Source organism: Pteropus medius, unplaced genomic scaffold (genome assembly GCF_902729225.1).
Source record: "Pteropus medius unplaced genomic scaffold, Ma_sr-lr_union100, whole genome shotgun sequence".
NCBI lineage: Eukaryota > Metazoa > Chordata > Mammalia > Chiroptera > Pteropodidae > Pteropus > Pteropus medius.
In genome coordinates this window covers 3,210,394-3,235,419 of record NW_024340849.1, presented here as the reverse complement: position 1 = coordinate 3,235,419, position 25,026 = coordinate 3,210,394, and the positions used below count along the sequence as shown (strand labels likewise).

The following is a 25,026-nucleotide window of genomic DNA, read 5'->3' as shown; positions in this document are numbered from 1 at the left end:
CCAGGCTGGGCGTGTGATGAATTCAGGTTATTAAGATGACTAACGCTCCTTTCAGATGGCAGTTGAAAATCCAGGGCAGGAACAGCCTTGAAAGTGATTCGCCTGCAGATTCGAGGAGAGTGGTGCTTCTGTACTTTTCCTTGTCATTCGGCAACGCTTAAGCAGGATGCATCTACCGCCCCGCAGGCCACTGTGGTTTTTCGAGGACCCGTGGAGTGGCGTGGAGACGGGTCACTGCTGTGCTCCCAGGCGGAGGACACGAACTCCTGGACATGAACTCCTGGACGGTCGCCGAGGGGACAAGCCACCCGGAGGCCCGGGCGGAAGTCAGCAGGACCACTTCTGCAGGAAGTGTGGCCTGGACGCCTGCTCTGCCTACAGCTTCTTCAGATCGCCTCCCATATTCTGTGTGGGGGTGGCTCTGGCGGACGCCCAGCATCGTGCCAGAGTGGGCACTTGCACCAAGGGGGACCCAGAGGGTTGTTTTCACAATAAGAGTTTGAATTAAAAGTAAAAAAAAAAAAAAGAAAAGATTTGAAAATCCACCGAGATGAGAGAGCGCTGGCTACTGGCTACGTAAGGGTGGAGGTGAGGACACGCGTTGTGCCCCAAAACGCAGTCGTTTGCTGAAGTTGTGCCGGGGCAAGAGCTAAAAAGCCACAGTCCACGAGAGTCGCATAATGCCCCCGAGAAACAGGGGCGGAGTGCACGGGACACTTTCCGACACGCCCGAGGTTCACTTCCCGGAGCTGGGAGCTATGAGACTTACAGCGGCACCACACATCCTCACTCGCCTCAAAGCCAGCGTCACTGTGGACCCCGACTGCCAATGCCACAGGCCACCCCTGGCCACCACAACCCCAGGGACCGTGCCCATGCGCCCGGGGCAGCTGAAGGGACCCCCTCCTCCGTGAACCGGACGTGACCCTCACAGGTCCCTTGGCAGCTTGGGGCGGAACTGAGCCAAGGCCCGAATCACCATTCCTTTTTTAAAATTGGATGTTCTTTCACTATCTTAAAATATAATTCTTTCTTAGAATTGCTTATTCTGGATAATGCAAAAGTACAAAATTTGAAACCAAGAGACGTGGGCTCGACTCCTGGCTTTATCACCTCCTGCCTGTGTGTGATGGGAAATTATTTAATCTCCCTGAAGGTCTATTTCCTCCTTTAAAAATAGAGATGATAGCGACGTGCATCAACTATTTCCATCGTTACCTCCTTTACAAAGCTTTCTGTAATTGCCCAAGATAGAATTAGTTTGACTGGAACTAGCTTTATGTCTCTATAATAACAACAGACATTGCAATGGCTAATTTTATGTGTCACGTGGGCCACAGGGTGCAAAGACATGTTGGTCAAACACGATTTCCGTGTCTGGGAGGGTGTTTCTGCGCACTAAGCAAGCAGAATGCCCTCTTCGTGTGGACAGGCTCATCCAATCAGTTTAAAGGTCTGAAAAGAACAAAAAACCTCACACACACGCTCGCACGCACACGCGCACACGCACACCAAGTAAGAAGGAACTGCTCCTGCCTTGCAGCCTTCGAGCTGGAACATCCGTTTTTTTCCTCCTTCAGACTCAAACTAAACCAAAAAGGGCTCTTCCTGGCTCTCGAGCCCTTTGCACTTGGACTAGAACCTCGCCCTTAGCTCACCTCGGTCTCCAGTCTGCCAACTACAGATCTTGGGCCACCTCTGCCTTCACAATCAAGCGAGTCAATTCCTTATAAAAAATCTCTTGCTCTATACAGGCACACCTATTCTGTTTCTCTGAAAAAGCCTAATACAGACAGATTATATTATAATTCTCTGTGTATACTGGCTTTTTCCATCAGACTATACAGGAGTTAGTTCAAATGCATCTTTGTAAGCATAACATAGCACAACATCTGGCCCAATGTAAGTGCTCAATAAACACCAAATCAATGAATGACCACCTTTCAGACTGGCTTTTGTGGCTGTCGGGAGGTATAAATAAAATATGTGTAAGTACTTTGAAAACAGTACAACTCTATATACAGATAGATATTTCTCCATATCAGTCCCAAAATCTAGTCTTATTGCAGAAAATCAAATCAAAGTAGGACTTGAATATTTCTAACCTCTCTCTGTTTTCCATTAATCTTGATTCATTCAAAATATAATTAATAATCGCCCCTTGTGTGTGCAGCATCGTTCTTGGGTCTGAGGGCAAATAATACAGATGAGGTCCCCGATCCCCTATTCTAGGGGGTGGGACTAACTTTAAGTAAGTAAACATGTAAACAAGCGAGATGATCGGCGCTAAGGATAAGAGCCAGGAAGAAAACAGCACAGTCATCTGGGTGCAGGGGCTGCTTTAAGTTGCACCGTCTTCCCCACTGAGAGATCTCTTTTCTTGTGTTTTTCCAGCATCTTCTTAGCTCATTTTCAGTTTCTCCCACCTCGAGGAGGAGCTTTAAGCAAACTCTGAATTCATTCAAATTACTTGCCCTAAAACAGAATTATGATCACGACTCTCATGTTAAAAATCTGTGTTGATCTCCCTTTTCCCTACAACATAATGTACAGAAAATTTACTGGACTCCCAGGCCCTGTGCACTTGGGTCTAAACCTGTCTACGCCTCTCTGTTTAACCTTTAGATGTGCCTGCCCACTTTCTGATTCATAAATATACTACACCCCCCACTCGACCCTATGACTCGGCTCACTCCACGCCCCCTGAGAAGTCCCTTCCGACTTGCTCTGACCGTCATTCCCACCTGTAGGTATAGAGTCCATCTTTCAAGACCACATGGATAACGGGTCTTTGATACATGTTATCTGCTTAATAAATATCAGTTCCATCCATCCCAGCTAGAAGAAAACGTCTGCTCCTCCAAGTCTCATAGCACTTGGTCCAAAGCTCCGTTATGGCTCTGCCTTGTGTTATCATTTTTAGGAACATGTCACATCCTCCATCTGGGTTATTATTTCTTTGGAGGAACAAATTGTTTTATTCAACTGTTTTTTCCTGTAGTCCAGTACAAAACAGTATGCAATGAATGTTTGCTAAATGAATGAGTCTGGTGAATAAACAAATGACCCAGCAAGTAAAAATGAAGCGTTCTAAACTTTTTTCATATTTTTCTACTTCAACTGCTGATGTCATGTTTATAATAAGTCTTATATAGATACATTCATCACTCCTTGTGCAGTTGGGTAATAAGCAGTCACCACAGACGTTCTGAAAGTAAGAATAATTTCTTTTTACCAAGAGTGACCATTTTGGTGACAATTCAGAAAATGATGTGCTGGGCGTAATCATGAGCCATTTCAACAACAAAAATAAGTAATTTTGCAGTTCTCTTTTACAGGAAATTCTAAGTTTTTGCCTCTGGTGATTCTATTACACAATTACCATGATGATAACTTCCTGGCAACAGGAAACCTGAGGCCCTAAGGTGCATCCGGGTTTGAACGTCCTGCTAGATGCTTGGACATGTAGCCTGGTGGACAGCCAGCATGGGAGTGAGGCGTCGTAGGTCATCTAGTCCAATCAAGCAACCAGACGACCGTGGCCACACCAGGGAACTCAACAATAGTTTTCCAGCATTGTTCCCACAGAATCATGAGCAGGTAAAATAGTTGTTTCCAGGCAAACTTTGGGGGTGTTTTGTTATCTAGCATCAGATAATTGAACAGGGAGGCAGCAGGCAAGCCACAGGGCAGCGCTCACAACAAGTCCCTTTGATTCACCCATCGGTTAAAAGGACTTTGCGAACTGGTGCACAGTAACAGTGGGGCCCGGCATGGCTAGAGGGCTGTAACTCCCTTAATAGGGTTTTGGAGTTCTTCCCAGTCACATCCAGAAGTGACAGCAGAGCTCTGAGGACGAGAACCGAGGACTGAGCTGGCATCACTGGTCTTTCTCACAACAAAGCACACTCCTTGGCCGCCCCCCTTCTAAAGCTATGGAGAGTACTCTCCTCAAACCAAAGAATAAGGGGCTGTAACTAGTGCAGTCTGACATGTCGTCCCCTGCTGGGCAAGGGAAAACACATCAGAGCAAGTGACGGACATGCTTGCAATCATGTTATTCTCTCGTCGGCCTAATAAATGTGTATCTTAAAACTCAGACCGCAGACTCTTCTTAAATCCGGTTTCTATGTTGAAGGTTTCATTTATGCTCACGACATCTGTTTGGACCCTCGGGTGTGAGAGATTGGCAAGCAAGGGCCGGGTTGGGAGGGGATTGTGTGAAGGTCAGAGGTAGAAACTTTCATCCACATTTTCTTCTTTCACTGTGTTCTTGAGAATTGCCACTTGATGCAGTAAATGAGATTATAGGTGTATGTATATTTCTATATTGCCAAGGTTTCTAAAAATGTAAAGAAACCCAAACTTTATATATGTTAAAATACAACCAAGAAATTACTAATATAAGTCTATGAAATCTGGTAGGTCCTTACCAAGGAACACTGGAGATCTTCAAAGTTAACATTGATAGATACGGAAAGATGGAAAGATGAGTGGATAGATGGTTGGATGGATGGGCGGACGGAAGGACAGATGGACGAATGAGTGACGAATGAGGTGGGTGGGTGGATGGATGGGTGGGTAGGTGAGTGGATGGATGGATGGACGGATAGATGAACGGACGGGCAGACAGACGGACAGATGGATGGGTAGGTGAACGGATGGGGAAAGAAGAATACGTATCGATGACAATCTTAACTCACATACAAAATATTTCAAACATGGTCACTTAGTCGCTTAACATTTTCCCATGTCGGCATCGTAACACTTTTTTTAAAGTATTCTCAGTCCCTTCACCTGTCCTCCCTTCCCCTCCAATCAAATTTAACCATTCATTTGAATTGACATGTGTCATTCACACGCTTATCTCTAATACTGTAAATGCATGTTCCATAAATACATGTTTCAATAATATATAGGAGCTGGTTTTGAAGGCTAAACCTTATATAAATTGTATTATACTATAATGCTATGTTTTTGAGATTCATCCATGTTCAAGCATGTAGCTCTGGTTCATTCATTTTAATTTCTGTATAAATTAAAATGAAATTAAATGATATTGACATTTTATGAATATCCTGCAATTTTTTATTCAATTTCCTGTTGTTGAACTTACAAGACTTTTTCTAATTTCTCATTATTACAAACAATAGTATTATATATACATCTCTCTTTGTACATACATGCATGAATCTGCCACTGATATATACTTAGAAATGGAATTGCTAGATTATAGAGTATGGAAAATTTCAGCTTATTAGAGAATGCAAAATTGTTTCCCAAAATGTTTGTACCAATTTGCACCCCCACAAGCAATGCATATAAGTTTCTAGGCTCCACATCCTGGCCAATAGTTGGAATTGTCAGATGTTTGCATTTTTGCCAATTGAAGAGTGTGAAATGGTACCTCAGGCAGGCTTTAATTTGAACGGCTCCGATGACTAGTGATGTGGATTATCGTTCATATGTGCAGTGTCCACCCGTGGTTCCTCTCTTATGACCTGTCTGTCCACATCCTTTGTCATTTTCCTGCCAAGTTTCTGATCTTCATTTTATTGCTCTGAAGGAGTTTTAGTATATTCTGGATACCAATCACTTGTCAGTTATGTTGTACAAATCTCTCCATCTGTGGTTTGTCTTTTCATTTGTTTATGAATGGAAGTGTCATTGGTATATAATCAATTTGATCCATATTTTCTTCTATCCTTTGTGTTGTCTTTTTATTTAAAAATCCCTCCATATACGGAGGTTAGATATTCTCCAATGTTTTCATTTCAAATTTGAAATTTATGTCTTCAGTCTACCTAGAATGTATTTTTGTGTACAGTGCGAAATAGGGAACCTAATTTTATATTTCGCATACGGGTCTCCAATTGCCCCAGCCCCATTTGTTAAATATCCCATCTTCCATCTCATTTATAATGCTGCCTTGCCACAGACTGTTTCCATTATGCATGATTTTCAATTCTCAATTGTGTTGACAAATCACTGTTTTACCCTTGAGCTCATTTCACACTGTTTTAATCACCATAGGTACAAAAAAGTCCCTCTACCTTCTTCTTCAAAACTGTCTTCTGGTTCTCAGTCTTGTAGTTTTCCACATGTTTTTTTGTTTTTGTTTTTGTTTTTTTTTTTTTAGTTTAACTGTAAAACTTTCTTTTGCATTCGATTGCAATGGTTATTTGTAGTTTAATTTGAGAACTGAAATTGTTAGAGTCTTTCTACCTATGAAAATAACTCCACTGATTTTCCTTTCCATTAATGTCTTTGAGAAAGTTGTAAGTTTTCTCCATAAAAAGGTCTTACGTATTCTTTGTTGGTTTGTTCCTCAGAACCATAGAGTTTTTTTGTTTGGGGTGGATTTTGGGGGCAGTTACAAATAATACTTTATTTAATCAAACTTATTGATTGTTGCTTTTTTAAAGGATTTAAATTGATTTTTCACAAAGATGCTTTATCAAGAAGCTTTGCTATAGTCTCTAATTTTAGTATTTTTCCAGTGGATTAGTTTGGGGTTTTGATGTAGAAAATCAGATCATTTGCAAATAACAGTTTGATTACTTCTTTCTAGTCCTTATTCATTTTTTCCCCCTTTTTCTAGTCGTACTGCACTGCCTCGGACCTCCATCCAAAACATTTACAAAGTTCACAGACACACAAAACTATAGCATTTAGGAAAGCACACTTAGATTATTAAAGTATGAAGAAAAATAAGAATGTAATACCCTCAAAGTCAGGATAATGGTTACCTTTAGGGAAAAGGAGAAAGGCACCTGAGTATTCATGGGGTTATGAGATATTGGGGGGTTATGCAGGGTTCTCGAATCATGGTAATTCATTAAGCTGTGCATTTTCCTTCATGCAATTTTCTACTTACATAATTTACAATTTTAAAAAGATTTTTAAATTGTTTAAAATGAATTGGAGATGATGCTTTTTTTCACATGCCCTAGATCAGTTGGTAAAATATTGGTATATCTGGTCTTTGAATACAATGTAAAAAATAAGCTTTAAATTCTTTGAACTTGATGGGTTTTCTAATATATGGGTTTTTTATTATTAAGTGAATTTCTTTAATGAATATATTTCATTCAGATGTTCCAATTCTTGACTCCATTTTTGTTGTATTTTTCTAAAAAATTGTTTTCTTTGTTTTCTATTGAAATAGATTAGTTCATAATGTTCTCATATTTTTAATTCTGTCAAATAAGTACTTTTGTCCATTTTTAACTGCTAATATTATTTACATCTACCCTTTTGAGGGTGATTTTTATTTTCTTTTGTACTTTGTTTTGCATTTTTAAAATTTATTACAAGAAGCATGTGTTCCTTTTATAATCCATAACAATCTCAGAAGTTTACCTCAATTTTTAGAGGGAAAAAAAAAGCCTCTGGAAATTCTTTCATAATGTGAAAAGGCTCTCAGAAAACAACAAAAATCTCGCCCGAATGCATCTAATGAGCGATGAAACATTTCATGAATCAAATTTGTTTAAAATGTACTGCTGTACATGAAAGAGAATGTCCCATGGTACTTCTTTAAATAAAAACAATGCCTGTAGGGATGCTCATGGAAGGAGACAGATTCGCCTCTACACCTGCATCTCTCGAGGACACTGTGTTTCATTGTTTCCATGACCACCGGCTATGGCATCATCTGGGTATTGAATGGAATTTTTGGCAACACACAGAAAGGTCAACTTCCCTCAATGGAAAGGAATCGATTAAACTATTTTCCCTAAACCCTGATCTTCTGAGGTTGTAGGAATACACAGGAGTAGAAAAATTGTTCCATGTGCTTTCAGCAGGAGTGACCTACCAGTGACTTGAATTCGTATTTGTCACGCCCCTTAGCTGCATCTTAGTTTTTATTTTAAATAAAATTACCATGTGATCTCAATTTATCTTGATCTTGTTTTTTTAAGGTATAGAACTAATAAGTGACAACGTCACCCTCACAGGTCAGTATTTAACTGCCAGTTTCTTCTTTTCTTCTCAGAGACAGAGAGGCTCTCCAGCTCTTAAGCTCCCCTTCCCTACTCCACGTGCTCTACAGAGTAGGTAGTGTGGAGGTAATTCTGCAAGTGACAGGAGTGGTGATTTATCACCTGTGAGGTTCACAGATTGCTAAAAGATGCATCTCAATGTTGCTTAGCTAAATTTCATCCCAGTTGAATACATCTGCCAGAGATTGGCTCTGGCTGAGGAATTTCACAAAAGCTACGTTCCAAAATGAAGCTATTAACTTCTCTGGACACAAACAGCCATAAAACCTGCTGTGAGCGGAGACTTGGGCACAATTTCTCATCTCCATTTGCCTCTAAAACCACCTGCCTAATTACCTAAGCAAAGGATCACTTTCCAAAGGATAGCAGCACTTGAATTATTCAAGTCAGGAAAAGGCTTGTAATTGCATCCAGGTCGACAGAAGCACTTGAGGTGGACTTGCGTTGTCTGCCTCCTGTGTGAAAGGGGACATCAGCGCACATCTGTAACTTCTTTCTTGGGCAAACTTTAAGGAAGTATGAAGCTTTACGGATTCGGCACGTCCTCTCTGTGGGCTCCACTTAGCACATGATCTTGGTCAGCAAGATTCTCTTCTTTTCTAACTGGCATCCTAGAGGTCATTCCGAAAGTGACCCTATGAATTAGAACCAGCGTGCCACATCCTCCAGTCCCTCTTCAGTGCCTGGACAGTCACAGTAAACGCAGTGACCTCCATGCAACCACAGGACCCTTCACTCTCCAAAACTGGACATTTTCAGCAGCATCCCACCATCCTCACCTGCACACCCGATGTCTTCCTTCAGAGGGACTCAGAGTGTAGCCGCTGAGGAGAAAGAATCATGCCGCAGCGCTCAGCACCATCTGCAGCTGCGTGTTATATATATCAGATTTCCGCTTCCAGGATGGGCATAGTTGACTTCCTCTCACATGGAACAACTTCTCTAGGATTCCAATTCAGCCAGTGGAAAACAGAGCTAGAAACCTGTTTTTAATGCAATAGGGAGTTTCAATGTCATCACTGCAAGTTGTCCAGGAGCTTGAATTTGAGCTCTGAAAATTTAGGCACATCTTTGAGTTCAATAGACATTGGACGTTGAAAACAGGAAAGTTACTGTTGAATCACAGACAAGTTTTATAACAGACTGTGGTGGAGTAAATGCTATAAAGAGACAACTGATAATGTGCAGGTACTACGCACTCACTAAATATTTGTTGCTTTAAATTTAATGACTTGGGAAGGAGCCTGATAAAGGCAGCTCTCTCTCTCTGTCCCAGTGATGGTGTCTTCTGTACTTCTGAATTTGGGACCCTGTCCTCCACCGGATGGTCTAAGCACGGACATTGGCTGCACAAGGGATTTCTGCTCTCACTACCGTGTGATCTGTCACACTGTATGCTCGTCGCACCATTGGGACAGTAAGAACACAATTATCTGCCCGAGGGTGGAGTTCTGGCAGAGTTCTGGTGGCCTTGATTTACAATTCGGAACTCCTAGGGAGTATTTGTCCAGAAAATTAACTCTGTTAAAGTTGCCGCAGGAAAGAGGGTGGGCGGGAACGTGCAGGCACAATCTGCTTTTGTGCACTGAGTGGCATCATGTTTGTCATCGAAAGCCCCCAAATCCACGCCAACCTTCACCTCCCGCAAAGTCCCTCCAGGGACGACCTCTAGAAAGACGTCAGTGAACAGGTGATGAGCAGCTACTTAAAGACATGAAATTAGACACTGAGATGTGCAACGTGTAAGACAGAGTCCCCAACTGGAAGGTCACTGAAAGTCATTATCGTAATGAAAAAATTCGAGTTTGGCAAATATGAATACATTGTATTCCTCATTTAAGCATATGGACTACTTCAGCCAATTAATTACTTTAATCTCCCCCTCCAAAATAAATAGTTGAAGAATTATAGTTGGGGGCATAATCTTCTTTCCCAGCATTCAGGGGAAAACCTGAAAAACAGGACAGAGACTTCTATCTCAAAGTTTTATGAGCAGGCTAAACTGTCAGAAACTACTACTTGACACATACATGACACAAGAGGTGTTTGTGCTCAGCTGGAGGGTGGGGCTTATACTCAAGACAGCAGGTGAGGGGTCTGCCTCCTCCCTGCACCAAGTCCTAGCATCAGGTGCAGCTGTGCGATCAGCTAGCTCTGAAGCAGCGCCCCCTGCCGGTGCAGAGAAAGTGAGAAACGCGAGAGGGCTCCAGGTGGAGGCTCCAGGTGGAGTCCTGTCCGGGCCTGAGGCAGGAAGCAGAGGTGACAAGACACTGCGCTCCTAAGCTTAGGGCCCTTTAGAAAAAGGAGCCGCTCCCTCGGCCTCATGGCAGCTTCTCTGAGTGAGGCCCCAGCAGCTGGTTGGAGATGCGACCTCAGGCCCCTCCCACGACTGTAGTCAGGGGCGGCTGCGTGGCCTACACGCATGAAGTGTTCCTATCTGGGGTCGTTGACAAAAGGAAAACGTTAACGTTACGGTTTAAGGCATGTCCCGTGTGACATCAAAACTGGATGCTATGCGTGTTTAGAAAGACAAATGATAACGAGCTGTATAAAATACAAACTCTTTCCGTACTGTTCCCCGAAGTTGGGCCACCCCAGAGCTGTTGGGGACGGGCACGACTGCCTGTTGTCGGGAACTCAGCTCGTACATCACCTCTAAGAACACACACCGGTGTCGGTGGCATCTGTGACAACGTCCTAAACAAAGCGCACGGTACATGATGAATTGACCAAGCAAGCAGCGGGCCTCGGCGGAAAAGGTGAGCTTGCCGGGGTCACTGGCAAACGTCAGAATAAGATGACGCGCACATCACACATACCTGTGGGGAGAGGCGGCGCAAGGAGATCAAAATACCTGACTCCGTTTAGGGAGAGAAGAGGAAAGCTTTGGCCTATGGGGGTGCGGCCCGCCCCACACACAACCCTTCCTGCCCGCAGCCCCCCTTCTCCCGACTGCCTCCCGCGTCTCCCTCCTTCCCTTTCTTCACACTCCTGTTGGGAACCCTCCTCTGCTGTCACCTGCCCCCCACTTACTGCGAGCAGCGGCTCTGCTGAGGACGGAGTGGAAGCTGCTGTCTCCCGTGTCCATTTCCATCCGGCCCTCCAGGCCCCCTCTTATGATTCTCTCCCTACCTGGACAACCCGCGTTTTGCAAAAGAAAACTTAACGCATCTTTCGAGGTCCACGGCGTCGTTTTCGTTAGGGCGCCAGACCATCCCCCCACTGCCCCCGACCCTGCTCGGAGCGCGGGGCTGGGGCGCGCTCGGGGACCTGCTCCATCGTTGCTGGGTCCACCCTCTCCCTTGTGAACGCGCAGCACCCAGCGCCGTGCCCTGCACCCAAGAGCGCACGATCGGCGCTGGGTTCCAGTCTCGGGCGCTGCTCGCTCTTCGGGCCATGGAGCAGGAGCAGGAGCCGGCAGCCTAAGTGTCAAGTCGTGGCTGCGGCTCCACGACAACTTCTCACGTGTAAACCCCAGAGCGCGGGCCGAACCCAGGACAAGAACTGCAACTCGCCTGCCACGCGCCCACCTCGCCGCCTCCGCAGAGACGCCAGCAGCTCCGAGCGCCGACCGCCCCCGGCGCTCCCCCGCGGTCCCCTGTCCCGGAGGCCGCAGCCCGCTCCCGACACCGGACCGAGCGCCCAAGATCGCGCACGGACGCAGCGCTGGCGGCCACGCGCGGTTGTAGCGGACGGCTCCCCCCGCACCCCCGAAGGGTGACCTCGAACGGGGACCTGGCCCCACGGGACTCCGCGCCCTCTGCCTCCACGAGGGCAGCTTTTCCGGTTTTGTCCCTCCGTGAAACCGTTTGGCCATCTGGGGAGCTTTTCCTACAGACAGCTTTGAGAATCTCTTTAAAAATAGTTGTAAATGCCTCACAATTGGCTCCTTGGGCGGGAAAGCGCGCAGGTTGCACCGCGCAGGCGCGTCAGAGCTGCACAGGTGCGCGTGGCAACGCATGTCCGCGGCGCAGGTTCAGAGGCGGCTCCGGAAACCACGTCTCTCGCGTGACCATCTGTTCTGCTTCGGCAGAACGAATAACCCGGCAAGTCAGCGACTTAGTTGTGGAACAGTGTGGCCAACGATCTTACCGCAGAAAGAATTTTGTTTCTGGGAAAATCGGTAGATGGGTTTTATAAACCTAGACACCAACTACTTAGTATCTGACTCCATGACTTCTGCAATCTCACGCCCCACTCAAAAGCCAGAGATCAGTATGAGTTGGAAAAGGACAAGAATCAAGGACAACAGAGGACCGCGGGGGGTCGGGGGACGTGGTTGGGGTGCTTTATATGTAAATACAACATCCAGTCATTTTCATTGCGGGCTCCGCGGTCTAGTTCTGTCAGAATTGACCAATAGAGTTAATATAACCGCAAACTAAATTTCAGATTGTTCGATATTTGATTGCATTATAGTCACATTAATAGAATTATAAATAAAATGTACTCTTAATCCCATGACTTCAACGAATCGAACCACACCTATTCGTCCATTTTTCCTTCCCGTCCCTGTTATAAAAGTATCTAAGTTTTGCTTAGCTTAAAGCACACCGCAATTAAAAAGTCCTTGACATTTAAAGTCAATACAGAGGGTTTTAACCCCAACATTTGGCCCTAAGGATGTTTACTCTATTTATCAATAACATTTTCCTCCGAATTGTAGCAACGTTATATGCCATTCTTTGTTTAGTTTTCTAGACCACAGAAGTAGACAGCATTTTTTCATTTTCACAAGGACCAAGCCCTTTCCCTGTAAATTTCACAACACAAATTTGATTTTTTTTTTTTTTGGTCCCTATCAAATTTTACAAATTAACATTTTTACCACCAAGCATTTTCCTAGGTGCCCATTAAATCTTCCACGCCTAATGTTCTTATGGGAAGTTTTAGCTATTATCCGTTTTATTTGGGATTTATCAATTCTACCAAGTCTAAATTTTCCTAGTAATGTACACAGTCAAAACATCGCTGTAGCTGAAATAGTTGAGTCCGAAAATTCTGCTTTATATTCAGTATATAACAGGACTTCCTCTTCGTTATTGGGATAGCTGTCCACAACTGAGTAAAGCTGTCACCGGCCCCCTTCTTTTTCAAGGCCGAACAGCATTTCATCGTGCGTGTGCATCTCATTTTCTTGCCCTGCTCATCTGTCTGCCAATGGAGATTAGATTGTCTCCACACCTTGGCTACCGTGAATAGCGCTGCAATGAATGTGGGGGTGCAGGTATCTCTTCAAGATCCGGCTTTCAATTCTTTTGGATAAATACCCGGAAGTGGGATTGCTGGGTCATATCGTAGCTGTTTTTCATTTTTTGAGGAACCTCCATACTGTTTTCCACAGTGGCTGCACTATTTTACATTCTCACCAGCACTGTAGAAAGAGTACAATTTCTCCACATCCTCGCCAACACTTGTCATCGTTTGTTTTTTTTATAACAGCCATCGAAACAGCTGTGAAGTAGTCCTTTATTGGGTTCATTTGCATGTCCCTGATTAGTGATGTCAGGCATCTTTTTCACATACTAATAGGCCATCTGTAGGTCTCCTTTGAAGAAAGTCTATCAAGTCTTTTGCCCATTTTTTTTAAATCAGAGTATTTGGTTTCTTGCTATTGAGCTACAGGACGTCCATTCTGTCTCCCAAAAGCTTGCTCACATTTAGGTCTCCCCACTTGGAAGGTGTTTCCGGGCGTGGTGTGTAGGCCCATTGCTCCTTCTTCCACGGCTGATTGTCCCGACAGCACCCATTAACGCCCACTCTTCTCCACTGCTCTGATGCCGCCTTTATCACAACATGTGCGCGCAAAACACTGGGCCGTTTCTGAGCTCTGTACTCTGCTCCACTTGTCTGTGGTCTTCTCACGTCAAAGGGCACTGTGCTTTGATGGCAAGTCTTCCCATGCGGTAGAGCTGGCCCGGCCTCCTTGGGCTTCTGGCAAAGTAACTGGGTGATTCTCAGTTCCTTACGTTGGTATATACCAGTTTCATTGATTTTAGGCATAATTCTTTTGAACGGTTTTACCTCTGCCAGGCAGAACTGGCTTCATCACACTTCTTACATGTGTTTATTTACACTGTGCTACATACCTACTTGATGACATTTTCTCTCGTAAGGATCCTTCTGCCTCCCAGTACCACAGAGTATGTGGCAGGATGCAAGTTAGGGCACGGGCTTCAGAAACAGGTGAATCCTAGCTCTGTCTGTTGCCAGGTGTGCATCTCTAGGTATTTCACCTCTCTGAGCCTCGACCCTCATTGTAAACTGTCACTATCACACCATCTAGCCCCTAGGGTCAGCGAAGGATTCTAAAGAATACAGGTAAAGCTTGTTGCACAGTGCCCGGCACACAATAAGCTCCCAATCTTGAAAAACTGAAGTTCATATTTCATGGGGAACTTCTCACTTTCTCTCCAGCCAACATTAAGTCAGAGAGATCACAGGAGTCTCTGGGCACTTTTCTGAACTAGACCCATAAAAAGGAATGTATTTTTTTATGCCCACTTCACTGTGACTGAATTGTAAACCCAGTGGCCTTTGGGACAATTCTCAGAGTCCCTTTTATAAGCCCCCAGAGGCTAGGAGGTGCAGTGGAGGTGAGCTAAGGCCAGCAGCTGCCCAGGCTGAGGCCGAGCAGCTCGATGAGACCCTAAAACCCGACATTCCTTCACGCTTCCTCAGGGGATGCACTCAGCCTGCTCATTCTCAGGAACATAATTTTAGGTCCACCTGAAATGATGAATGTGCAACCCCGAGTCTCTGGCTCAGTTTCTTGTTTCCTACGTTTTGCTGAAGGCGGGTCCTGTCGCTATTTGGGGCTGGGCTGTCCCTTTAATCCGTTTTGGCCCCAGATCAGCTTTTCCTTCCCCGACCTTCCCCGGCAGCCTGGTGGACCTCGTACCATTCGGCACCCCGAAACGGGTGTCCGCTATTTCTCCATCGCAGCTCCTGTTTCTCCGGGCACCCTGCTGTCTCCTCCTCTCCTCTGCTGATTCTACTGAGCTCCCTCCGTGAGCATGGCTTTCAGCGCCCCTGGCTCCCGCAGCCTGGAACGTGTCTGGTAGGAGCTCAGAGACAATCCGGCGTTAGTCTTCGCAGCCAGAGGACACTACGAGAGACCTCCCATACTAAAGTCGAGCGCCATCGTCTTCCACATGGAAAACGCGCCCACGCGTTTATGGCGAGGCTCTAAAGGCGCATTTCTTTACAAGTGTTGGAAAAACATTCTGCAGAGTGGTTTTCTCATGAGGTCATTTTCTTGTTACAATCATTAAACTTATAAGGAGGCGTCAATGACACTGAGAGACAATTATCAGGTCACACAGAAAAATCTCCCTTGCGAAGGCTGGTCAGATCTGAGGTCTGGTTTTAAATCAGGCAAGATACTACATCTGGAGTACACATGAAATAAAAAATGTGCCTTTATCCTACGCTAGCAGTAGGTACGTTTTTCTGTAACTGAGTTTCTTTGCCAACTGCATAATTATGAGTTTGCACCTGTTACTCTTCTTGAATGGATTCAGCTCAATGAGCCCTGCTTCTCGATCCTCTAGACTTATTATTTAAGAAACCTCAGCACAATCTTTCCTCTTGCTTTGCAGACAATAGGCTTCCTTCAGACCAAGGACTGTGATTAGAAATGCTGTTACTTCATGTGTCTGACAACTTAATTTCAATGCAAACAATACTAAGACGGCCAGTGTCCCCAAAGGGGCCTTCATGTTGAGTATATGTGAAGATTTATGATGCGCAGAATATAACGTCAGTATTTTACCCTTGAGAAGTGCCTCCCTTCCCTGACTGCTGACTCCCACAACCATGAAGCAGGGAGGAGCAGTGAGGGGGGGGGGTGAGGGGGACTCCCGGTTTCCAGCAGCCTGGTGTGACAGGCAGGGCCCAGGAAGGTGGTGAGGACACCCAGGCACAGGAGTGGCTGTCATATGATGAGGTTTGTTTAGGTTGGGGAGTTTTAAACGCTGTGTTGAGCCGGCTGGAGGCAGCTCAGTCCTCCTCCTGAGCTAGCTAAGTCCGCACCCCATCTGCCCCCTCAGTGGGCTCTCACCCTTAGGAGTTACTATGCGCTTGCTCTAATGGCCCCAGGCCCAAGTGCCACCAACCGGGGACAGCCCCTATACCATGAGCCCATGGAATTATTCAAGTTTTCCAATCCACAGGGAGCTCCCGACACCTAGCTAATCCATACACAAGTGCCCCGACAGTGCCGGCTTGCTGTTGCCCCTTCCCTGGGCACAACTCTGTGTGGCCTTGCCTGGGGGCCCTCTCCCCTTCAGAACTGCCTGTCGCCTATCCTCATGTCAGAGTGTTGCATGCTGGCATCAAGAGCATCTTTAAATCACATGAAACAGTGCCTAGTGTGATGCTTCCAGGCCCGAGTGAGGTGAGGAAGCTGCACGTACAGGAGTCGGGGCACCGAGGCAGGGTGGGGGGGTTCCCTGTGGCACAGCATCCAATGACAGCGTGTCAGAGCCAAAGCGAGGGGGAGGGGCCTCTGGGGACAGTGAGGGCAACGGGAGACTGTCTCAGCCTCCTCCATGCGGACCTACTATTCTTTCCTCTGCAACAGGCCCGTGGTGAGACACTCTGAGACGACGTCAGTGTCCTGTTTCACGCCGTGCCTTGTGCCCAAGCTCGGCATCCATCGATGACTCCTGCCTAAGCCTCTTGTTATGGCTTTGCCAAATGGGGATGAAAAGTTTTTTGAAAACGAAAATTGATAACCTCAGAGGCTTTTGTGCAGGGTTGCAAACTACAGCCTGAAGGCCGCATTGCACCTGCCACCCGCTTCAGTAAATCGACGTTTTCTGGCGCGCCCGAGCCCATTCGTTTGCGTACCATCTACGGCCGCCTCCATGTGGTGACAGGACAGCCAAGTAGATGGACAGACACCACATGTCTCACAAAGCCGAAACTATTATCAGGCCCTTAAGAGTCTGCCGAGCCTGGCTTCAGAGAAAATACTGCATTTCTGTAACAGGTACAGAATGTGTTATAAGGAACTAGAAAAAGAATTTTAATGAAGTAAAAACCTGGCCATCAAAATTTAAAAAAAAAAAAATGCAAGGCAAGGGCTGAAATACAAAATTGAGGCGACATTCTAGAAAGCAGAACAGAAGACAGAGATGGAAGACAGAAAAGAGACTTGAGGATCCATCTAGAAAGAATGACAGATTAATAAACAGTACAGAAAAAAAATACTGACAGATTTTTTAAAACTCCAGAACTGAAGTACTCAAGTTCTTAAATTAAAATGACCAAATATCAAGAAAGAATAAGTCTAAGAGCTTCCAGAGAGAGATCGAAAAGAGAACAGATCGCACGCAAAAGAACCATCAAAATGGCATTATACATATCAACAATAGGATAAATACTCACAAAGAAAGTCGTCAAAGGTCTAAGAGGAAATATTTTCAACCTACAATTTGCAGCCGATTAAACTATCCATCAGACATTTTCAGAAATTCATGAATCCAAAGTCTATCTCCCACATCACTTTTGTAGAAGCTACAGGAGAAGGTGTGTCACTGAAAAAAGGATATAAATCGAGAAAAAAGAAAACAAGTTTCCATAAGACAGGCTATTTGCAAAGGAAAGTTCCCAAGGGTGACAGCTATGTAGCAGGGCTAGAGAGGGGACATTTAAAGAACAAAAATAGAGGCAGAACTCTGTGAATGAAATGGCCTGGGAAGAAGAAAACAGAATTCATACATTATTTGGTACGTATAAGCGCTGGGCGGGCGGGGGGAGGACATCAACTAACACATGAAAGATTGAACAGAACTTTAAGGAAATTTTTAGGTTTCCTTGAAAATCATCCAAATAAAAAGGGAAGGCAATTCTTCATCTCGGAAAATGTAAAAGTTGTAAAAGAGAAAAGCATCACGGTACTCTATGTGACCCTGCAGGGGATAATATTAGCCATCATAACAAACCATAGCAACATATTTAAGATTGCAGTAATTATTTGGAATGTGCAACAGGGGCGGTGGCTGGCCTACAAGAGCTTATCTACCATAAGTCAGCAGATGTCTAAAATCGATGAGTCAAGAAACATAGAATATTATTTAGAAACATGAAGGCAAATATGAGAAGAGCTTTTAAAAAGCTGAACACTATCCCAGACCTAGGAAGGGTACGTGGAGGAGGGAGAGTCTTCCAGCTCTGCCGAGACAAGAATGCCAGGCTTGTGAATGCCTTTCCCCTCCCCCAGCACTGCCCAACACCCCCTCCTCCAAAGTCGACTCAGATGCACAGAGCGCAGCCCCGCCTCCCTCGGACTCCTGCAGCGTGGGAATTCCTTTCCGTAGTTTCCACCAATTCAACAGATGGCTACGTGTATGGATGAGCCGGGAGTCCCGCCAGATGCTGGACAGAGCACTCAGCAGGACGTCACGGTGCTGCTCACGGGCCTTGCAGTCCGACAGGAAGGTGGATGCTAGGCCCATACCTGCGTGGGCATGCACGAGCGTCAAGACAGAAAGCCCAGCCTACACGTCCCCGTCGACGGCCGTCACAGAAGTGCCAGGCTGCCCATGCCATCCAAACATTGTGAAGCCGGGGGAACGAGGACGGCACGCTTTCTCCGGCTCTGCCTTGCTTCCTGGATTTTCAGGACACCTCGTCCCTCCACGAGCTAACCCGCTGAGTGCGGCGAGTCACCACACATTCCTTTCAGTCCCGCGGGTGACAAGTAGTGACTGCCAGTTGCCTCTTGAACCTTGTTCTCTTCCATCTCAGCCCGCTGCTCAAGCCACTGGCTCTCCATCTCCCGACTCTTGCCAGGTGGGGCAGGTGCCCTACAGCCCTCCTTTGGTGACGTCACAGAAACAGCATCACCCTGTGTCTCCTTCGCAAGGGCTCTGCCCAAGCCCTGGGAGTTGGGAGGGTGAGGACAGCAGCAGGATATCTTTTACCCTCACATTTCTTTGGCCAAGAACCTAGTATCTGTCCCAAATCTTTTATTGCTGTCTTCAAGCTCCTTATTCTACACTCACGCCACACACACACCTCAGAAGAGAAAACTGATGGATCATTCAACATGAGAAGAATGAAGAACAGAGAGGAGGGAAGTCTTAAGTGTGGGTGCCCAGCTGGAGCAACTTCAAAACTCGCTTCTGAGAATAACTTAAAGTGGGAGATAAAAATATAATCAGAAAATAATCGGTACAATCTAAAACAAATTTAGAACCAAATCCCTAAAGAAACATGTGCTTAGATATGTGCTCCCTCTATGTGAACCCCACGCACCTGTCAATTCTCTTAACCACTTCTGCAGAGGACGTGCTCGGTACTCACTCATCTGTCTGTCCCCACTAACGTAGAGTCGGTTGTCTCGGCCACATTTGTACCACTCTCTTCGAAGCAGTAACATTTCTTCTGATGATTTCAGAGACATATTTCCTTGTGAAGCAAGATATATGTCTGTTTTACTTTGTTTTATGAAATACTAAATGAATACCAGGAAGTTCATATTCAAATATATTTCCTCATTTGGGGTCCTAACCAATAAAGGAAAAAAGAACCTATCTATACACATACACACAGTGATCACATGCTTAAAGCAGAATTTCTTGTTTTCTTTTCAATTTTAAGGGCAGAAGTAAATATCTTTTTCCTTTTCATTTTATACGAGTTTTCATCAGGATGTGCTGAGTTCATGTTTTCTAAATCTAACTTAACCCTCTAAACATTAACTTTAAAATAACTCGAGAATCATAATTTCTAATGTGAAATAAGGCAACAGACAGACGACTGCTTTATTTTAACTTCCAACACCAAGAACAAAACTGGTTAGTCCAAAATAAATAAATGGCAATAGTAATTTTCCACCTACTGCTAACATTTAGTATTGAGTCCCAAACCAGTGGTTTATCTTTGCTGTACTGAGGTAGAGGACCAGGCTGACAATGAAGTATTCTTCTGTCTCTTCGATCCACACCAGCTCCATGTGCACTTGTCCTGTCGAGTCCATGTAGTCAACACGGTATGTCTGTCCCAAGAAATTAGGACCGTCAGAGGGGCTGGGAGAAGAGCTCATGGAAACCGGGGAACTGAAACACCAAAAGGGTTTCCCATATTCATCCAAAAGAGTTATGTCCATTATAGAACAACTCTACAAAATAAGCACAAATATTTATAAGTGTAAGGATAAAATGGCCAATTCGACCTGGCTTTCAAGTCTAGTTAATAAATGCGTAAATGTATAAATGAAGCCTGACGAGGATGAATAAGAGGAAAGAGGAGAGAGAATGGAGACGGGAATATACACGAAGAGGGACAGCAGATGCAGGGCATGGAGGAACGCGACATGGTGGAGGTGCCACAAATTACTCAGCACCGCCGGGAACGGAGGGCAGGACCGAGTCCCGGGCAGAGCGGTCAGCCTCGTCCATCACTGCGTCTCTGCCAGCCTCTCGCGGTGACCGGTACCAGTAAAGGCACATGGGATATCGGTTACTGTTACCCACCAGTGAAGAGATGGTACAGCCCTCAATAATCAGTGCTACAAACTCACAGGAAGGGAGAGATGGAAGAGCAGACACGCTGAGCAGAAGCCGGTGCCTGGGGGTGACAGGGAGGGAGGAGGGTTCTAATCTCCTCTCTCTCCTTTAGAGAAGACGACTTGGGGAGAAGAAACGTGTTAGGTTCAGACATGCTGAGTGAGTGGGGACTTGACTCCGGGTGGGGGGAGACAGAGTTCGAAATACTGATAATTATTAATACTACTAGTGAGCTATATTTTAGAATTTATTTTTAATTTTGGCAAAACACACATAACCTAGAATGTGCTGTCTGGAGCGTTTCTGAGTGACAGCTCAGTGGCGTTAAGCCATGTGCACGCTGTCGTGCAGCCATCATCACTGTCACCTCCAGAACTCTCTCCATCTTGCAAACCTGAAATTCTTGACTCACTGAAACACAGCACCTCCCCCCCTCCCCAGACCTCGGCACCCACCCTCCTACTTCTTCTACTTCTTGTCTCTGAATCTGACTCCTCCAGGGAACTCCTCCAGATTCCCCCAAGGGGAATCTGACATGGTATGTCCTCCTGTGCCTGGCTTATTTCAGGGAACATCATGTCCTCAAGGCTCACCCGTGGTGTAGCCTGTGTCAGAACAGCCTCCCTTTTTAAGGGAAAATACTAGTCTGTTGTATGGATGTCCCCACCGTGTTCACCTGCCCGCCCGCTGATGGACACCTTGCGGTCTCCCGCCTTCCGGCTGCTGTGGAAAGTCGCTGCTACGACGTGAATACAAAGTGACCTATGCTACTCAACATGTTCCATGTGCCAAGCAGGCTAACCAGGCTAACACCTTCCAACACTTGTCTTTCCAGACACGGCTCGTGACTGCCATGACCTGTGCCCTGTGCTAGTGTTTTACCAGTCACGGCCACACGCTCGCTCTCGGAGACCAGCGCGCACTGGGCGCACGGAGCAGCATGGCCGCAGACAGGGAGCGACAGCGCCCGCAGCAGCGCCGACGCGCACGCCGCGGGCCGCACACGGCTCCACGCGGCTGCAAGTGCCGGCGGTTTGGACCCGAGTTGGATCAGGTCAGAGTCTTGACTCAAAAAATGTGTGTCTTAGAGAAATTTAAGGAGCACAAACATTCCAAAAGTTGAAAAAAACGAGACGTTTACTAAGGGACCGGTGTGAACTGGTCCCAGCTCTGGAGGAGCTGAGCGAGGAGCCAGCTACCGTGAAATACCCCGGACCCCGACCCCAACCCCGAGCCGCGGACCGGAGCTGAGAGCCCACGGCGGGGCCTCGGGAGGCGGCCCCAAGGTCTGTGCCCGGTCCTGACCAGAGCCCACCCGCCGCACCCCAATTCCTGCACAGCGAGGGCCACGGGCCAAGGCGAAGGGCCCGCCCCGCGCGGCCTCACGGTGCCGAGAGCTGGGGACGGGGCTGTCCGTGCTGGCGCGGGCGGCTTCCAGCGCGGCCCCCGGAGGCGGCGCGGGGCCCCGGCAGCTCCCCGGGGATCCAGCAGGTGGTGAGCGTGGGCGCCCAGCCTCTCTGCCCGTCACCCTGCGTGTCCAGCTGCCGGTTCCGTGGTCTCCCGGTTCTGTCCAGCCTCACCGCACCCACCAGTCCTGAGCTGTTCGGAACCGTGAACGAAGAGGGCCCGCCCTGGGGGCTGACACGTCAGGGGAAGGAAGAGGCGGCGGCGGCCAGGGAGGAACGGCCCAGCGGCACAGAGCCCCTCCACCAGGCCGGGAGCCCTTCGGCCAGTGACTCGCTGTCCTCGGCCCCCTCGGCCGCCGGACAGAGCTGCGGGCTGACACCGAGGCAAAGCCCCGGGTTCCGACGCCAGCGTGCATGTCCGTCTCGGCCGTGCTCGTCTGCAAGGTGGCCAAAACACCTTTCCTGGGTGTGTGTGGGGGGAGGGGGCGCCTCGCAACATGTTGACGCTGAGACGTGCCCATCGGTGGGTCCTACTGAACTCGACCACTCCGGCACAAAGCGGAACCAGAGTCGTCCGTACTAAAATATCCAGCTTAAACTAAAATTGACGCCAAACTCCATGGGGATTTAGAAGTAACATTAAAATAACATCAAAAAATGCCACGGCGTAAGAGAACAAAGTAAAAGGAACAAGTCCAAGAAAACCTGACCAAAAGGACCTCCAGCAGCTGGCGCTTCGGCCAGGACGGGAGAGAACACAGCAGGAGAGCCCTCTACCCTGAGTTAACGTGGAGACTGCTGTGGGCGACATGCACAGGGAGCCCCGCTATTCCAAAACACCTTGTCAGACAGCGCGGTGACCAGTCACGGAGCAACCGTCCTGTGCGGGTTCATTACTGACGTGTCAGCCACTGTAAGCATCTCTCAATGTATTTGACATCATAATCTTAGGGAAAAAAGGAAAAATCTGATCTGCTTACAATGTAGTTTTTGAAGTTGAATGATGTCTCATATAAAACTCTGAGCTGCTGAAATTAAAGTCCGGGCACTCGAGCTGCAGCTGCCTTCTGCGTGAGTGGCCCCGCGCCGACGAGTGTTGGCTGGAGGGCCGCACACTCGTGTGCTCCCCTGACGAGCATCTTCTGGGGCAGTGAGCCAGGAGGACCTCCGAGACGCCCTCCGTGAGCTCACATCCCTTCTGACAACGCGTTGCGGCAGGCAGTTCCCCTCCATCGGTCATCATCGACATCCCCGTTTCGTTTTTTGTCCTTGTCACCAGAACCGCGCCGCGGGTCTGGATGACACACTGTCTTACTGGCCTGGACTCTGATGAGCACTGTAAATGACAGTGTCAGGAGGCTCCTTCTGGGGAAGCTGCTTCTACAGTTTCCAGGAAAAACAGGGGGGTTTGTTGGTTTTTAATTATTATATGTTCCTAAGAAAATTTTCTATCATGTGTCCTTGCTTACAAAGTTTTTAACTCCTTGAAACTGATTTCTCAAAGTCCATTTTATAGTCTCAGTATGCTTAGGGGTTGAGGAACCTGGAGGGGAAATTTGTGATCTGCATGGCAGAGACGAGATGTAACACGTGGCCCGACCTCTGTTCTCTGGGAACACTGAAGACGCTTTGGTCTTGATGCTGAACCCAAAATTCAAGGAGCACAGTGTAAACCGACCACTGCCACCCGCAGGCCTGGGGGAGGGGCGGCCCCGCAGCTCCACCAGGCTTCTCTCAAGGTCCACCTGAGAGGAGGAATTGTGAGGAAAGCTGTCCAGGGGACACGCAGTCCATTCCCGACTTCCAGGACTCAAAATCCTGTGCTGAGATCAAGCCTCTCTGCTCGAAGCCTGCACGCATTAGTCACAGTTACACTGGTTAGGTGGCCTACAGAGGAGTCCCCAACCCCCAGGCTGTGGACCAGTCCTGGTCCCTGGCCTGTTAGGAACCAGGTCGCATAGCAGGAGGTGAGCAGCGGGCCAGCGAGCGAAGCTTCATCTGTATCTGCAGCTACTCTCCAGCGCCAGCATCACCGCCTCAGCTCCACCTCAGGTCATCAGGCATTCGAGTCTGATAGGAGCACAGGTCCCCAGTGCCAAAGAGGGTGGGGACCGCTGACCAAAGACCCACTGCCTGGAGCTCATTCTGAAGTCATACCCTCAGCTTCTCCAAGAGCTGCTGTGAGAAATTTGTCACTGCATTTCTGCTAAAACGCTACAGGATTGCCCACGACGGTGCTGCGTCTGCCCTAGAGCCTGCCCACGGGGGACCGTGTTCAGTGAGCAGAGCCAGGATGCAGCTCCGCTTCTCGGCCAGTTACTGCACTTCCCTTTGAGAACTCAGAAACTGCTCTCAACTCCCAGAGAGACCGGACAAGTATTTTCAGAATGATGCTGACCCTTTACATCTGCCATATTTCTATTCTGCATTTCTTGTCCTCAAAGTCTATTTTTACTTCAATATTTTACTTTAGTACATATTTTTATAAGACCCATCTAAATCCATTTTTAAAAAGTCAGGCCTGTGGTCTTTAACATTCTTTCGTACGTGATAAACATAATCTTTACCAAAGTTCAAATATTTGTTTACAAATAAACAGAATTAATAAAGTATCTTGTTATACCAAATAGCAAGTGGCTCTAAAGGTGATGCAGTTGGCCCTTGAACACAGGTTTGAACTGCACAAGTGCACTTGTATGTGGATCTGATCCAGAAATATTGTAAACGTGTTTTCTTTTCCTTATGATTTTCTTCATAACATGTTCTTTTCTCCAGCTTACGTTAGTGTAAGACTGCGGTATGTATACATACAACATGCAAAATATGTGTTCATCACCTTTCTGTTATCGATAAGGCTTCTGTCAACAGCAGGCTATTCGCAGTTAAGTTTTTGGAGAGTCAAAAGGTAAACATGGATTTTCAACTACACTGGGGTCAGAGCCCCTAACCTCTGCATTGTTCAAGGGTCAACTGCACTTAATGATAATTAAGTCCTCTTAATTATCATTGTGATTATACCGCTCTTGGGCTCAGTCATCGTCGTCAGTATTTCTGACACGGTGCCCATGCACTCATGTCATGATAAAGCCACAAGGC

At 46.8% G+C, this 25,026-nt stretch overlaps 1 protein-coding gene across 6 annotated transcripts in view; it reads right to left on the bottom strand.

The window, feature by feature from the left end:
* The window catches only part of FBXO15 (F-box protein 15), an 88,911-nt gene that overhangs the window by 25,796 nt on the left and 38,089 nt on the right, over window positions 1-25,026 (bottom strand). For 2 of the 6 annotated variants that reach the window (XM_039839637.1, XM_039839667.1), the window contains exon 10: window positions 19,752-20,136. The exons of 1 other annotated variant lie outside the window; for it this stretch is intronic. In XM_039839637.1, the coding sequence (XP_039695571.1) occupies window positions 19,867-20,136 (270 nt within the window). In that variant the 3' untranslated portion in view covers window positions 19,752-19,866. Of the gene's footprint in view, window positions 1-19,751; window positions 20,137-23,043; window positions 23,311-25,026 lie in introns of those variants that run through there. 3 more of the 6 variants (XM_039839643.1, XM_039839660.1, XM_039839653.1) reach the window with 3 other exon arrangements.